Source organism: Staurois parvus, unplaced genomic scaffold (assembly GCF_062004578.1).
Source record: "Staurois parvus isolate SC_StPar_1 unplaced genomic scaffold, SC_StPar_1.0 ptg000390l, whole genome shotgun sequence".
Taxonomy (NCBI): Eukaryota; Metazoa; Chordata; class Amphibia; order Anura; family Ranidae; genus Staurois; species Staurois parvus.
Window position 1 is genome coordinate 4,296,407 of NW_028318186.1, and position 18,094 is coordinate 4,314,500.

Sequence of the window (18,094 nt, forward strand, 5' to 3'; positions counted from 1 at the left end):
GTTTCCAAGGCATGCAGAATGAAATATGATAAGGGGGCCTTGCATGGCTCTAAAATGTTGGCAAACCTTGGAGATGTTACATTTTTTTTTTTAGATGAAACAAGAATGGTTTACTGGTGTATGCTGTTGACCTGGTGTAGATGTTACCATCCCTCCTATCTGTACAGCACCCAGTATTGACCATGAGCTTAATACTTTTTGGTGTGTGCGGCTGATGCATATACACAATATTGCCAAAAGTATTGGAACGCCTGCCTTTACACACACATGAACATTGATGGCATACCCAGTCTTAGTCTGTAGGGATCAATAATGAGTTGGCCCACCATTTGCAGCCATAACAGCTTCAACTCTTCTGGAAAGGCTGTCCACAAGGTTTAGGCGTGTCTCTGTGGGAATGTTTGACCATTCTTCCAGAAGCACATTTGTGAGGCCAGGCACTGATGTTGGACGAGAAGGCCTGGCTTGCAGCCTTTACTCCAATTCATCCCAAAGGTGTTCTATCGGGTTGAGGTAAGGACTCTGCAGGCCAGTCAAGTTCCTCCGCCCCAAACTTGCTCATCCATGTCTTTATGGACCTTGCTTTGTGCACTGGTGCGCAGTCATGTTGGAACAGGAAGGGGCCATCCCCAAACTGTTCCCACAAAGTTGGGAGCATGAAATTGTTGAAAATGTCTTGGAATGCTGACACCGTAAGAGTGCCCTTCACTGGTACTAAGGGGCCAAGCCCAACACCTGAAAAGAGACCCCACACCAAAATCCTCCCTCCATCAAATGTTACACTTGGCAAAATGCAGTCAGATGAGTACCATTCTCCTGGCAACCACCAAACCCAAACATGTCTATTGGATTGCCAGACAGAAAAGCATGATTGGCCACTCCAGAGAACATGTCTCCACTGCTCTAGAGTCCAGTGGCTTTACACCTCTGCGTCCAATGCTTTGCATTGCACTTGGTGATGTAAGGCTTGGATGCAGCTGCTCGGCCATGGAAACCCATTCCATAAAGCTCTTTATGCACTATTGTGCTAATCTGAAGGCCATATGAAGTTTGGCGGTCTTTAGCTATTGACAGCTGGCGACTTCTGTGAACTGTGCACTTCCCCGCTCTGTTATTTTATGTGGCCTACCACTTCATGGCTGAGTTGCTGTTGTTCACAGTTGCTTCCACTTTGTTATAATACCACCAAGAGCTGACCGTGGAATATTTAGTAGCAAGGAATTTTCATGGATGGAATTATTGCACAGGTTGCAACCTATCACGGTACCACGCTTGAATTCACTGAGCTCCTGAGAGTGACCCATTCTTTCACAAATGTTTGTAGAAGCAGTCTGCATGCCTAGGTGCTTGCTTTTATACACCTGTAGCCATGGAGGGGATTGGAAAACCTGAATCCAATGATTTGGAGGGGTGTCACAATTTGGCAATATAGTGTATCTTCAGCATTGCCACACTGACACAGCACAGCAGTAACACCTGGGGCTGCCACCACAATGGCGCACTAACACTTCTGTTCCACTGCAATGTTATGCTCAGACTTTTGGTCCAAAAATAATGGCACTCTAATACCTGGGTCCTACAACACTAGTAAAGTATTTGGATCTTGGCTTGGAAGTGTGAAAACTTGGAATCAGTAATCTGAGCAAATTATGTGTCTGGTTATTCATTATGATGATGACATACACATGTCTTCTGTGCACCTTCAGTTTAATTTTCAACCCAGCAAGTCTGTTTTCCAGACAGACTCCATGGCAGCATATGTTTGGGAACTAACTAGCCAAAAAAAACAAGTGCACAAGCACTTAGCCAACAGAAAACTTACAGCTAAAATATTAACAGGATAAGGAAGCTAGCCTTGTACCACAGTGAGCCATAACAGCCTTGGTGGAATACCATGTTGTCCCAAATCCTAAACCCTATAAGCTAGTTGGCTAGCCAGAATAACCCATCCAGTGATTCTGGATAATATCTCCATCCTGCTGGAGTGAAAAAGAGATGTGCGAAAACTCTAAGCAAAGCTGTAACTTGTGAGCATGCACAATGTTTCCCAATATTCAGGGAATCGAATGAGTTATCCTTAGTGGTCCTGCATATGGTGGTATAAAAACTTTTGATCTCATAGGATGTCAAGCCACCTCAAATTGCAACCCAGTATAGGTATAAACACTACCCATGCTAGGCAGAATGCAAACAAGGATCCCTTATATCCTAATGTCCAGAACCTGGCAAACTTCCTGACTGAGGAAAAAGTCCTTAGAGAGGCTGCCTTCATGACTGAGCCTTTACTCAAAACTGGACTGAAAGAGATCCCATCTAGAGCAGCAAGCCGCCAAAGGGTTCTAAGCCCTGATCCTGGCAAGCTTCCTGGCTGAGGATATAGCCCTTAGATAGACTGTCTTCCTGGCTCAATCCTTATGCCAACTGGACTGAAGATGAACCTAACTGGATCTGCTGGTCTTGAAAGGATCCCTACTGCCCTAAAGCCCTGATTTTGGCAAAATTCCTGACTGATGTAATAGCCCTTAGAGAGGCTGTCTTCAAAGCTCAGTTTTTACCCAAGCTGGACTGAAGTGAGAACTCATCTAGAGTTGGCAAGGAAGTCCAGAGCAAGTAGTAAATCCTACATACAGAGCCTTGACTCTCCCTTGTGTCTCAGATGTAGCACCTCATCAAGGTATTGGATGAGTAAGGGATAGTCCATCCATGATACATTGAATATGACAGGTAGTGCAGACATCTACCCTTTAACAGAGCTTAAGATTGGTTGAAGTACAAAATTTACTTAACCTGAAGATCAAAGCAAAAGTTTAAAAAAAACCTGTTTAAAATATACAAGCTTTAGTCAAATCCTGTTTAATAATTTATAGATATCAGCTTCAAGAAAAAAAAGGCTGATTAGTCTCTATCTCTCAGGATGAAAAATGGGAAAGCTGTGAACAAGGATGGAGTATTGCACCCTGCGACAAGAACCAAGACCTGTTTGGCCAATGGGGAATTACTGCAATGATTGACATTGTCTTTAGGAATAGACCCCAAAAACTGTATATGGATCAGACTGGAGGAAAACCTTGTGAAACCTTTCCTGATCTGTCACAGTATCCACACCCAGGACTTGCTGGCCCAGGCTCCTTGGGAAAAGACTTTCTAGCTTTTAATAGTAAGAAGATACTAGCAGATCTAACTTTGGAATCTTGCCCAGAGATGAAATCCACTTGAAGGAGCCTGAATGTAGGAACCACTTGTTGCCCAATTGGGCCACAAAATATGCATTCCTCCCAGAAGCTCTGAATGTAGACTGTTGAAATGTTAGAGAGATTTATCTCCACCCAGATCACAATCATCTCTACCTTCCTACATAGACTGATCCCACAGGTTCCAACCTGCCCCTTGATGTAGAACACCACTGTGATGTTGTCCAGCTTCATCAGACATTGAAGAGCCTTCTGTCAGGTTACAAAAGGCACAGGGAGCCAAACAGGGATACTGGGCAAGTCTAAGAGAGAACTCCACATTTTCACACACAGAGTCAGTAAAACAGTCCTTGAGCTTTGGTTTGTTGTTTAATTAGGGATTAACAACTTGGATGGGGTCTAGGGGTATATGGAATGCCCAAGGAACTGTAGAACTTAAGTATAACTTCTCAGAAAACACTGTACACTGTACAAAAATGTGTACAAAACAGTAGCACCTTTCTCTTTAAGGAACACTGATGTCCCCTTTGGTGTACCTGCTGAGACCTTAGATGAATCCTTCCTCTTTCACCCGGCTGTCCTGAAGGCATCTCTGGGCAAGGGATTCCAAGATCTGCAGTTAAGTAGTCCTGGATGAGAACTAGTTTGGTATTGCACCTGACCACCCTCTCCCTTCTCTGGCCCAAAGGGTGTGGAAGTACTCATACTGTCCTGTTAGCTTGACGGGTTGCAGCTGCTTTTACGCCTTATCCTGGGCTGGCTCCTTTCCTGCTGACAGGATGTCCTCCCTAGGATTTGGTGGTGCAGTGGAGATCCTTCCATTCAGCACCAGCCTGTAGGTAGGCCCCCCTCCCTGGGGCCCCCTCCCAGGTTCCAGACTCCAGCTCCTTCTCTCAATCCATCTTTCACCTGACTCCCCTGCTGCACAGGCTCTGCCACATTTAAGGGTTACTCATAGCCGCAATACCTGGCTTCCTGCCTGGGGATTGGCCAAGTTCCCCTAAACATGCAAATCTGGGCCACCACCCCTCCTCTACTCCTCTTCCAGAAAGTTCCAGCAGTTTCTGGAAGTGTGGGAGGACTCCAGAAGCCCTGACCTGTAGAGCCTCCCAGCCTGTCTTGAGGTGACCTCTCTAATTCACTTCCAGGCTGACTTATCCCAGGCTTTTAGCAAGCCTCACAAAAATCATATCTAGCTAAACTAGAGGGCGCAACATACCATTTAATTTAAAAATGAATTAAAAAATAACCTAAGCTGTAAAAAAAAAGACAATGTAATAGCTGTTTCTGTATGCTAGGTGAAAATGAAACCCCTAAAGGATTAACCATTGCTAAAGGAATATTGACACTACAGCTTCCCAAATCAGAGCACTGTGATTCCACTAGGTGGCTAATGAATCAGACCCTGTCATACAGAATGCAGGCCATGCTGAGACAAACAATTATCTGTTCAGGACAGAAAAAAAAGAAAAAAGGTAGGAAACTGCACCAAACCTTGAATAAATGCTGCAATGCATACGGACAGATCATTCAGAGAGCATAGTCTTCTCCATATGTTTTTGTTTTGGTTATTATTTTTTTTAAACAAAAGTGGAGTTACCCCTTAACAGTCTGCATGGTGCCTGGTCAAGTGTATTGTGCTGACCTCAAGCCACACAAACTCAGAGAGTTACAACAAAGGTACTTAAAGGACCCAGATCCCAGAGGCAGGATTGCAGCTGCTGTATTCACACTGGGCCACCCGCTGATAGCAGGGCATCCAGCCAATGCAAATGCCGGCTGGGGGTCAAATCTCCAGGCATTGATCCTCTGCAAATGTGTGCCAAACTCCACCCCACTGATAGCTAGGGACATGGTGACAACTCGAGTCATCCTGTTCCATTCTCAAAACACTGACTATGTGTGGCTCTAAACGGACAGCTAAACCCTTGTCAGAATCTCCAGCAAACAGAAGCCCACTGCTTGTGTTGTCTACCAAAGAATCCAACTTTATTTTATAGGTGAAACTGAAACACAATACAATAACAGCATATCAGTATACATAGAATAACTAGTGTAACATAAATGACAGATGACACAGAAGAAAGGCACTTACAGGTGATGATGTCTCAGGCCTCTTGGGAGAGAAGCAAGCACACTGCATCCCCAGTGAATAGAAGTCTAAAATGGCTGACGAGCTTCCTAAACCAAGAGTCATTTCCTGTCTGAGAGCTTACATATGCAGAGGAGACCTGCCATACATGTTTGCCAGTAGATGGCAGTGGTTCACTACATGTCCCATATAAGTAACTTTAATTCAATTAGCCTGTGAAGGCAACACACTCCCTGCCTGATATAATATATTATATCACTGCCCATGCATATCTACTGTACAGGGAAAACACATAAGAAAATACATTCCGGCCTAGATTGGTAACATAAACTAAAACATGAGTCCACAACATATCAGGGTCTTTTGGCTATGGTACTTCAAGCTTATGGCCCACATGAAGAAATAGTATAGTCCATAAACCCATCTTCGGATTGGAGTAGCCGCCCAAGGCCAAACTATCTCCAACCCCAATTGTAATCCACAGGATGGAATTTAACTCAATGGCGAATGTCTCGCCTGAACGCTATCAGTGAGGAGCTCTCTGCTATGTATTGTGCCAACTACACAACAGAAATGCTATTCAAAGGAGAACAATGACATCTGAAACTGGTCTAGTATACACTTTAGCAGTCCCTTGTTTTGTCACTTTGACTTCAACCTTTCTGACATTACCATCTTTACTTGGCAATGTATTTGTGACAATTCCCACAGGCCAGTTGTTTCTGCTTTCTTGACTATCTTTCAATAAAACAACATTTCCATCTTTTACGTTGGGACTGGTCTCAGTCCATTTCTTGCGACTTTGTAAGGTACACAGGTATTCTCTCCTCCATCTCTTCCAAAACGTATCAGCCAGGCATTGGACTTGTTTCCATTGCTTTACATGAAGTTCTGTTGTACTAAAGTCCCCATAAGGGGCCGATAAAGAGTCTACCTTTTGGGTCAAGAGCATGGCAGGCGTAAGAACTGTAGGATTATCAGGATCTGTAGATAGTGGTACCAAAGGTCTTGCATTAATGATAGCCATAACTTCTGCCATGAAAGTACTCAAAGTCTCATGAGTCAAACGAGTAGGTTTAGCTTGGAGTAACATTGCATCTAAAATGCGCCTAGCTACACCTATTAATCTCTCCCAGGCACCTCCCATGTGAGATGAGTGTGGAGTGTTAAAGATCCATGTGCATCCTTTGCCTTTAAGATAGTCTAGAAGTTCTGCATCATTTGAGCATATATGCAGCTCTTTGCATGCTCCTACAAAGTTAGTAACTCTATCAGAGCGAATCAACTTAGCTGGACCACGAATAGAAAAGAATCTTCTTAGAGCGTTAATGAAACTGGACGCCGACATGGACTCAACCAATTCTATATGCACTGCTCTTGTAGAAAGACATGTGAAAAGAACAGCCCAGCGTTTGCTGTCAGCACTGCCTCCTCTAGTTCGTCGTGTTACAACTGCCCAGGGGCCAAACACATCAACACCCACACTAGTGAAGGGAGGTTCAGGATTGACTCTATCTTTTGGCAACTCTGCCATCTTTTGGCTTTCCAATCTCCCTCTGAGCTTACGGCACACGACACATTTGTGAATAATTGCAGACACTAAACGTTTTCCACCAAGAATCCAGAAACCTGCAGCTCTGATTGCACCTTCTGTTATGTGGCGCCCTTGGTGAACTATCTGGTTGTGATAATATCTTACGATCAATGTAGCAATGTGGTGATCATGAGGAATGATGACAGGATGCTTCTCCTCATCTGGCAGCGTGGCAAAGGATAAACGGCCACCTACTCTCAATAGTCCATCTTGATCTACAAAGGGACTCAGTTTTGTAAGACGGCTTTGTTTTGGAAGTGTCCTTTGTTGTTCAATACAATCATATTCTTGTCTGAAACATGCGTGTTGTACAGAAGAAATTATAACTGTTTTGGCCTGTGAAAGTTCTTCTAAACTGACTCTTTCATGGAAAACTCCCCAGCTTCCGGGTTGATCATCATTAGTTTTCTTTTGGAAGCTTTTGGCAACATGAATTAATTTTGCTATAACCCTGCTTAGTCTCTTCCAGTTGGAAAATCTTTCGAAACAATGCGGCCGTAGTCTGGTGTCAAAGGCTTTAGTACTGAAATTTACTACTTCTGACCTAATTTCAGGATCAGCTTCAGGATCCACTAAAGGATAAACATTGTTGTCATCAGGACTATCTACAGCTGTCTGATACAGAAAAGGTGGACCTGAGAACCATATAGAGTTCTGAAGGCAAGCTATCTGTGTAGGCCTGGTAGCATAATCTGCAGGATTTTGTTCTGAGGGTACGTAGAACCACTGCTCTGGACAGGTTGTTTGTCTGATCCTATTCACCCGATTGGAGACATACAAGAAGAATCTCTTTGAAGTGTTGCAGATATAGCCTAAAACTGTTTTACTGTCTGTAAAGAATTTCACAGCATCTAGGCTCAGGTCTATCTCGTCTCTCACTAGCTCATACAGTTCAACCGCTAGTACAGCTGCACATAACTCTAGGCGTGGAATTGTATGTGCCGGCCTAGGGCTCAGTTTGGATTTTCCCATTACGAATCCAACATGACAGACATTTCCTACATCACTTACCTTCAAGTAAGCGACTGCACCTATTGCTATAACAGAGGCATCTGAAAAGATGTACAGTTCTCTCTTGCAGGCCTGTGACAATGAAACAGGAACATAACATCTGGAAATTTGAAGACATTGTAAAGCTTGTAAAGACTCTGTCCATTGGACCCACTCATGGAGTCTCTCTTGTGGAAGTAAGGCATCCCACTCACTTTCTCCACTTGACAGTTCACGAACTAAGGCCTTACCTTTTATGGTGACTGGTGCTACAAACCCGAGAGGATCATAAAGACTGTTCACAGTGGATAGGATCCCTCTTCTTGTGAATGGCTTTTCTGCTAAAGAAACCTGAAACACAAAGCAGTCTTTATCTAGATCCCAGCTTAGGCCTAAACTCTTCTGTAAAGGAAGGGTGTCTATTCCCAGGCACAGGTCTTTGAGCTCTTTAGCTCTATCTTCTGCGGTGAAAGCTTCCATGACTTGTTTGCTGTTAGAGGCAATCTTATGTAGTCACAGATTAGACTCCGCCAGCATCTGTTTTGCTTTGTTGAGAATGTCGACTGCTCCTTCAGGTGTGTTAGCTGAAGCAAGTCCATCGTCTACATAGAAATGTCTCATCACAAAGTGTTTGGCATCTTGACCATAACTTTCTGCACCTTTCTGGGCAGCTTTGCGCATGCAGTATATGGCAACAGCAGGAGACGGGCTGTTACCAAAAACATGTACTCTCATTCTGTACTCTGTCACCTCTTTAGCTATGTCGTTATCCTTGTACCACAGGAAACGCAGGTAGTCACGATGGTCCTCTCTCACTAGGAAACAATAAAACATCTGTTGCACATCACCTGTGAAAGCAATAGGCTCTTTCCTGAAGCGTAAGAGGACACCCAGAAGTGTGTTATTTAGATCTGGGCCACTCATTAGTACATCATTCAATGAAACACCTCCATGTTGAGCACTGGAATCGAACACAACTCTTATTTGGTCTGGCTTGTGTGGATGGTAAACGCCAAACATCGGCAGATACCAGTGTTCTTTACCTTCATCCAGTGACGGTGCTACTTCAGCATGATTATTATCAAGCATCCTTTTGATGAATTATGTAAAGTCTTTTTTCACTTCAGGTTTTCTTTGCAAGGTTTTACATAGTGTGTTCAGGCGCTTCAAGGCCTGCTCTCTGTTACTGGGTAAGTAACACCTTGGTGTGCAAAAGGGTAAGGGAGCTACCCAATTGTTGTTTTCATCTTGGAAAGTCTCTTTATCCATGATATGGAGAAAAGCTCGATCATCTATAGACATTGCTTGTTTGTCGTCATCTTTTGTTCTCTGGAATACTGAGTTCCCTAAAGTGTCAGACTCCATGCCACTACTAATGTCTCTATTGTAACTAGAAGGAAAGTCACAGTATGGTTTTGGGATGTTAAGGGTTTCTTTTACAACAAAGCTGTTTTGGCATGGACTTAGAAGGGATGTGCGTCCATTCAGTAGCACAGATGTCTTTGACGTATTGACACTGTCAGGCCGATGTACTGCTCCTAGACAAACTTCTCCTACTATGACCCACCCTAGGTCAAGTCTTTGGGCATAGGGGGCATTAAAGGGCCCATTAATTTGTTGGCGTACCTTATGTACTTGTAGAATGTCTCTCCCAAGAAGTAGAAGAATAGAGGCATCTGTCTGGATAGCTGGAATAAGGTGAGATATTGAATTGAGATGAGGATGATGACGGGCTACTTCTGGTGAAGGGATCTCTGTTTTATCATCCGGTATCATATCACACTCTATCAAAATGGGAAGTGAGAGATGGACTCTCTTGTCAAGAGACTCAATAGTAAAGTCAGTAGCTCTTCTTCCTGAAGTTTCTATCATTCCTGCACATGTCTTTAGGGTGTATGGGATAGCACTTGATGTAATGTTGAAGGCATCGAAAAAGTCTGACCTTGCCAGTGATCTATTACTCTGTTCATCCAGAACTACATACATCTTAACTGCCTTCTCCTTTTTTCCTGTGGGGTACACTGTTGCTAGGCAGATCTTGGCACATGAGCGTGGACTTGTACTGTCGCCACAGATTTCAGTGCATTTGGACATTACTGGGGTAGCTGAATTATCCTTTTGCTCCCTGCCCTTATCTTTCTGCTCTTCAGCGACCTCTAGTGGTTGATGCAATGTATCAGGGTGTAAAGCTGTGATGTGTCTGTTACTGCCACATTCTGAGCAATCCGCTTGTATTTTGAAGTCTTTTGCTAGATGCTTAGTGGATCCACAACACTTGAAGCAGATGCCGTTTTGTCTAAGAAAGGCTATCCTTTCCTTGATGGGTTTACTTTTGAACCCTTTGCACTTGTTTAGAGGATGGGGCTTTTTATGAAGTGGGCAAAGTCTGTCAGGACCTTCAAAGGTGTTTACCTTGTAGCTGCTTGGACAGCCTGGGTCCTCAGAGGGAACCGCTGTCTTGTGGGCGATCACTGAAGTCCTATTGTAGGATCGAAGTGGCTTTTCTGCCTTTGGCAGTTGACTGCTGGTGATGAAGGAAAAGCTGGGATCACACCGGATCCTTGCTTGCTGCTGTACAAATCTAGAAAACACAAAGAAAGGGGGAAAGGGGACATCATATTCTTCTTTGTATTTGGCTCCAACACTCACCCATTTTTCTTGCAGGTTGTGAGGTAGTTTCTCCACTATTGGCTTAGTACCGCTGGCGGTATCTAAATGTGCAAGTCCTCTTAAATAGCCTTCTTCTTTGGCACACTGGACTTCCCAAAGAATATCACCCAGCTCTTGCAGTTTCAAGTTGTCTTTGCTGTTTAGCTTGGGAAAAGACTCAAGTCTTTTCATTAGAGCACCTTCAATTGCCTCTGGTGATCCATATCTTTCCTCTAGCCTTTGCCAGGCCATATCAAGTTCTGCTGGAGGGTTAAATATATGTACCCTGCGCATCCTTCTTGCATGTTCTGCTGACTCCGTCCCAAGCCATTTTATCATCAGGTCCAGCATCTCGGCTGCTGATAAGCCTAAGTCTTTGACTGCATACAGAAAAGAAGACTTCCATGCCCAGTAATTCTCAGGGCAGTCATCAAACTTGAGAAAGCCCGAATTAACCATTTCTTTACGGATAAGATATTTAGTGACATCTTGTGTACTCTGGTGTTTGGATTGCTGTACTAAGGATTCATTTTTAATCGCTCTGGTACTGCTGGCCTCATCGGTTTGTTTTCGTACACTCAGGGGTTCTGCTGGTCTTGGTTTAGATTCAGCTGATTCTGGATTGGTTTGTTTTTGTACACTCAGGGATTCTGCTGGTCTTGGTTTAGATTCAGCTGACTCTAGATTAGGGAACTGTTTTGTTGCATTGCTGCTTGACAGTTCTTGGACATACTCCCTTGTGCGTTCTACTGAGGAGAGGGGTTTCTCAGGCACATATCGGCCTTCGTGGATAGACCCACTTCTATACCGTTCCATTTCGGCATAAGCTGCGGCCTCTGCTGCGGCGGCGGCGGCTGCACACTGACGCTGAAGAATATGCAACTTTGCTTCTTGTTCTGATTTTTCTTTTTCTTTCTCAGCCCTTTCCTTTATAATGGCAGCCTCTGCTGCTGCAGCGGCGGCTTCTTTCTCAGCAATTTCCTTCATAACGGTGGCCTCTTTCTCAGCGAATTCTAGCTGAACACGAGCTGCCTCTGCTTTGGCGCGAGCTCTGGCTAAAAGGGCACTTGCTGATGAAATCTGACTGGACCTTGCTGATCTAGACGAGTGTGAGCGTGCATCATCTTGCTGGACACTTGGCATGCTCTCCCTGCCTTGATGTGTCCCAGGTGGCTGATCTTCAGCCTTATACTGTCTTCCTGATCTTAGACTCATTCTGTCTGTGCAGTGACTCCTATCTCCAGGCTTGTTGCGCTTCACCTTTTCACTGTTCCATTCTCAAAACACTGACTATGTGTGGCTCTAAACGGACAGCTAAACCCTTGTCAGAATCTCCAGCAAACAGAAGCCCACTGCTTGTGTTGTCTACCAAAGAATCCAACTTTATTTTATAGGTGAAACTGAAACACAATACAATAACAGCATATCAGTATACATAGAATAACTAGTGTAACATAAATGACAGATGACACAGAAGAAAGGCACTTACAGGTGATGATGTCTCAGGCCTCTTGGGAGAGAAGCAAGCACACTGCATCCCCAGTGAATAGAAGTCTAAAATGGCTGACGAGCTTCCTAAACCAAGAGTCATTTCCTGTCTGAGAGCTTACATATGCAGAGGAGACCTGCCATTCATGTTTGCCACTAGATGGCAGTGGTTCACTACATGTCCCATATAAGTAACTTCAATTCAATTAGCCTGTGAAGGCAACACACATCCTGTAAAGCTGGAAGTCTCCTGGATGCTGCAGGATGCTCCTCATATCTGCACAGCTGTTCCTGCATGAGATCTGACTGCTGATGCTTCCAAAAGGTAGGGGAAACTTCACTCCAAGGATCTTATGAGGAGGACAAAAAGAAACGTGGTCTCTGGCTCAGCCTGAAAATTTATGGGAGTGGAGTCCTATGAGGCAGAAGCGAGGGCAGAGCTACCCAAACATATGTTGCCATGGAGTCTGTCAGGAAAGTGTACAATCAACTGTGGTGGGAAATGGTGTCCAGAGCTGGCCAGATTCCCTAATCGCGGGTAACAACTTGGATGAGCAATTATGTACAAACAGTGGCAAAGCTGATCAGTGATTTGTACAGGGTGCAAATCTGACCATTGTTCATCACACACACCGTGTGCATAGGGATAGATTCTCCATAAGAAAAAATCCCTGACTCTCTCATAGGAAACCAACTGTTCCATTTGCTTAGTAAACAATTGCAACACTTATTAATTAATTATTGTTGGCAATGAATTGATATTGATTTTAGTAACGTGACCAAGCCCATTTAAACCACCTATGTAGCTCCATCTTATTGAAATGACTGTCAGCAAGTGTTTAAATCTCATAATAGTGAAGAGATTTCCATTGGTGTTTATCATGTTGATTTGGCAACAATTTACCTTCAGAAATACAACTAGAACAGTTAGGATGTATAGTGTAGTGTTAACTCTGTAGGGGACCCTGGTATTGGTTGATTTATCCCTAATAGTGCAGAGGCTGCCCACCATTGCAAGCACCAGTCCATGCACACCAGCTCCAAAAACACATGCTGGGGGTTGTGTTTTTGAAATGTATTGCTTGTAGAATTTTAAACAGGGGAGGGATTAAAGCAGGGGATAGTCCAAAATGTTTGCACAGTAACAAGAGGACATTCTTCCCTAGGCTTACACTTAAGGATTCTGCTGAGGACAGGGGAATGACCAGTACTCTGAGACCCTATAAGAGCTGTCTCAGTACATAGCTACCTCTTGCACATTCACCAGGAATAATTTTAGGGTCATTACTTACAAGTCCCCAGGATGGTAGCACACCTTCCAGTTTTCACCAGGCATGGTCCAGTGAGGTAGACAATTCTCCTCTAGACCAGATCCCTTGTGGTGAAGTCCTACAGCTAGCTCCCTAGAAGATCGCTCCAGGATCCATGCTCTGCCACAGCTGAGACCTCAAAGAACAGCTACACAGTCCATGGGTTGCCTTAGAAAGGGCAACCCCTCTCTAAGTCTTGGAACCCTCTTCTGCAGGAAAGAGAACCATCTCTCCAGAGCTTCAGATTATTTATCACCCCCCCAGCAACCTTCTAGACTCTCCTCTCCAGGGATTGACTAGAGCATATTAAATATTCAGGCTGGTCATTTGCATCTCCATCCATATGCCCTGGGATCTTTGCCCAGGGGCAGGAGAAAGCAATCAAACTCCCAGCCTGTGAAACCCTGAACAGACCAAACAATCACTGCTCCCTTGACTTCAGAAAGAGCCAAAAACTAAATTTGCCTAGCATGCTACACTAGGAGGGTGCTACAGTAGCATGCTTCATGGCCCCATGGGATTGGATTATGTAATTAGGACAAGGTGGTTTCACAAACTTTCACATCCCCCATCACATTTGTGGACAGTTAACATTGCCTTCACACATGCTATGGTGATTAGACTAAGGTGATTTGGTCATGTTCCTGACACTCATTAGATTCAAAAAAGCTTCATAAATGAGTGGTGAAATATCTTCAACATTACAAAAAAGCTGAGCTGAATGTGACTATCCAACACTAGCTATACTGTAAAAGGGCTCTAAAACATTATTTTCAGATGGACTGGCCCATCCTCAGGTAACAATAATTACCTAGTTCTCAGCCAGCATAAAATCTTTATACTAACATACTGTATAATCATCTAAATGGTAAACAACCATGTCATACTTAAATTCAGACCCCTATGCTGTCATTTATTTATTTTCTCTTGGATGGAATAACATCAGTTTACTTTAACAACCTGGGACATTAAAAAGTGGCCAAACAGGTTTTGCTAAGTCATTTATGCAATGCATCATAGAAGCCATCTGAAAAATAAAGCAATAAATGTCTCACTTGCTACCTAGTATGGTATGTTCCCAACAATACTCCAAGCAGTGTCTAACTTGTCACCTACATTCTTTCAATTGTCAAGGGGTATAGTTGAAGGTTCTCGGTTCTATCCTCCTTTACAGCTTCAGCTTACTGCTTCAGCTGCTGTGTTAATTACCAACCAAATCATTAAGCTTATATTGAGAATATTGTACCGTGTAAGTGCTTTAAATCACACTTCCAGTGTCCGAATTTGATCACTATAGCTATAATCTAAAAAGTCAGTCAACTGAACTTGTAACTATGGATTGCATAAGAGATGCATGGAAAAAAGCAACTAATAAAGCTCTTTTCTGGTTCATCAATGTCCAAATTCCTAGGTTAACCACCTAGAGAGTTAGTTCTTTAGCATAGCCCCAAGCCAGTTGCACTGGTCAACAAGTTATATTGACCAAAGGGCAACTGGTAAAAGAAGGTGCTATGACACAACCAATGTCCTGGTTTTTCTACGTAAGACATGACCTTCATAAGGATGTGGTTATTTGGCTATAAGGGAGTCTTAAAAAATATACTTTGACAGTTTGTAACATCCTCTAAGTGCCAGAGGTCATGATCCCTACTCCCAGCTGGGGACCAGTTGTGGAGAGAACTTCCTCACGATTATGGTGACACCGGGGACAGATTATTAAAACAATTTCCAGCCAAGTCACCCAGTTAGTTAACAGCGAAGCCCTTGCCCTCCTACCAGCTCTGTAATGTCTGAAAGGTCCGTAGCACACTTCCACCCATGTATGGTCAAAAACTATAACACTTTGATACCCATGAGCAAGGCCTTCCATTTTGGGATGGTCTGAGACCTGGCCCCTGACATAGGCCAGCTCCCTGAAGGTGGACTGAGTTGTAGTTGCTATATAATACCAGTAGGTGCATCAGGGACCATCTCTGACCTCTATATTACAAGGACTATTGCCTGCAGGCCACCATGTGCTTCTGAGACTTAGTAGTTTCTAGTTATACCTTCTCCCCCAAGGGGAGTGCTGATTAAGAAATTACTTCCTTAGGCTCAGATATTGACTTCAATTGAAAAAGCTCAAAGTAGCTACAGACATATGGTACCCAGGGGCGAACTGACAACTCATGGGGCCCCCGGGCAATAGGGGATCGTGGGGCCCATGTGTCCTTGTCCACACTCAAAAAAAGCCTATATAAAATATAACAGGGGCATTTCATGGGGCCCCCTACTGACCCCGGGCCCTTGGGCAGTGCCCGAGTGCTCGAATGGTCAGTCCGCCCCTGATGGTACCTTTGGAGCATTAAACTTATGACAACAAAAATTACTTTAAGAGTACTGTTTTCTCTTTAATTTTTTTACATCTATTAACTGGATAAAACAAGTCTCATCTATTATGTTAATTGCTCTTTCAGGTTCCCTTAGAGGAAGAAGAACATGACAACCAATATCAAGCAGAACATGGGAAGATCAAAATGGAGGCATAGAAAGGACAAACCAGCCTGTACTTCTCTCTGATCAAACTATATCTTTAAATTACAAAAAGTTAATTGTGTCTACTTTACTCTATACCCATTACAGTAAGGAAGGACCACTACTTAAAAGGCCACTAAATCTATTTAGGATCTGAGATAAAGTCAATATCCAGTTCATGAAAGATCCTGTCTAATTCTGATTTTTCTATTTAGTTCCCCTTCTTGTAGCTCCCTTGCAAACAGCAGAAAGACCCACAATATATTGTTCCTAATGTGGTTAAGCATTCACAAATCTATCCACTGTAATACATTTATAGTATAGAATTATGCCTGAAAATTAAAGTGTAATCCTTGATTTCACCAGCAGGGGCTGCTGCAGAAAATATTTCAAATTGCACCCTCTGGTCTTGGTAAAATTTGGTACACGAGGCAGAGGATTCTCTTCAAGTGAAAACTGGATTTTCCTTTTAACATATAAAATAAAGGGGATAAGGAAATCAAAAATAGAAAGTAGGGATACCAGTCCAAATGAAGGACTGCTTAGTCAGCGTCTCTTCAATGCCTTCTGCCTTCTAGGTTGCTCACCGAAGATGTTAGACTGCACTTAAACTCCAACTGTTTCAAAAGTTTCAGATATTTCCAGATCTGTGATACTGAAGAAAAAAATTCTATTTTCAATTAACTGATTTAACTTTTTTTGAGAAATGCGAAAAATTCATTTATTGCAATGTCAGCTGTGAAACAACAAAAACTGTGGCTGATTTCCATTTTTTCAAAGTCCATTGTTAAAAAGTTAGGATTTAACTTTTTTGAAAGGTGTAAGAAACAAGGCAGTTTATACATTGCGATATCAACTGTGAAACAATGTAATCTGTGGATGAATTAACAATTAATTTAGGGTTTGAAATGCTATTTTTTAGTCTGCTAAATTTGCACAATTGTCTTATCCCACATAAACTGGTCACCTGTTGTGCAAGAAATGTCTACTTTTCGGGCCTAATGCCATCATGCTCACTAACTGGGTGGTACACAAAGAAAATTGAGAGTGAAGGGGAATTGAATGTTGGGTCATTTTGTAATGTACCAAACTATGCCTTTTTTCATTTGTACCAAACTATGCCCTATGCCCCTTATTCCTCTGCACCATTCTATGTGTTTTACCATATGCACTAACCTATGCCTTTATCCCATGTCCAAAGTATGTATTTTATCCCATGCACCAAGCAATGCGATTTACCCAGTGCACCAATCTATGCCTTTACCCTGTGCACCAGCCTATGCCTTACTCCTTGCATCAACCTATGCCTCTACCTCTTCTATCAAATAATGCCCTGCACTAAATGCCTTTGATACAATGGATGTCAATAGTTATGTTAATATATCTGTTGATATGCTATAGCTCTTAATTGCCAGGCAGCTGAGGACCAAATTATTTTTGTAAGCCAATTGAGGCTGGTGCTTGGGTCCACATAGCTGCAGAAACTTACCCCATTGCCAATTGCTCCTTTATTTTCCATGTCTAATTTTTGCTAGTAAATGTGCCTTTCAGGTTTATATGCCCTTTAATAAAAGGTAAATCTTAACAGAATTATCACAAAAAATCACTATACTTTTCTTTATAAGATAACTTTAAAAATTAAAGCTATCAGGGATCTTTATTTTTAACTTTTTATAGTGTTATTATGTTTTGGAAGAAGTTATCAAAATTTTGTTTATTGAAATGGCATATTTTTTTATATATGAGTATGCTGTTACATTCTTACTGCCCTTGTTTTATGCTTTTTATATTAATAAAAGCTGAAAATTGAGTTTTATATATTTTTTTTTGTTCCATCTAAAGGAGGATTTCCCTTCAAACTGTTTCCATGTTTTAGAGGAAAAAAGTATTTTAAATACATAAATAAACAAAACAGACTGGGTTGATGTAAAAAATAAAACATTTCTAGCTGGCCTTACAAACCAGGCACCTTCCAACTGTCATTTTTGCAATCTAGGTGTCTAAAAATAAAGGTATGGATTCCAAAAGGTTGCTATGAGCAAAATAAATACAAACATAGAGTGACAGCAGAAAAAAAAGTCCAAGTGGTCCACAGTCTGCCCCATTTTTTTTTAATTGATATATGATTTTAGTATAGAGTATAGATCTATGGTTCTCCCACGCATGTTTGAATACACTGTTGGCACACTTTACATTCAAGATCATTCCCACTGTTCTAATCAAACATGCTGTATATTTAAAGAAGACATTTCACTTAAATTTGTAT

At 42.5% G+C, this 18,094-nt stretch overlaps 1 protein-coding gene across 1 annotated transcript in view; it reads left to right on the forward strand.

Moving 5' to 3' along the window:
- The window catches only part of RHAG (Rh associated glycoprotein), a 74,919-nt gene extending 57,281 nt beyond the window's left edge, over positions 1 to 17,638 (forward strand). Inside the window, exon 10 of the mRNA XM_089686009.1 lies at positions 15,771 to 17,638. Within this exon, the coding sequence (XP_089542135.1) occupies positions 15,771 to 15,842 (72 nt within the window). The 3' untranslated portion in view covers positions 15,843 to 17,638. The remainder of the gene's footprint in view (positions 1 to 15,770) is intronic.
- Positions 17,639 to 18,094: the final 456 nt, after the last annotated feature.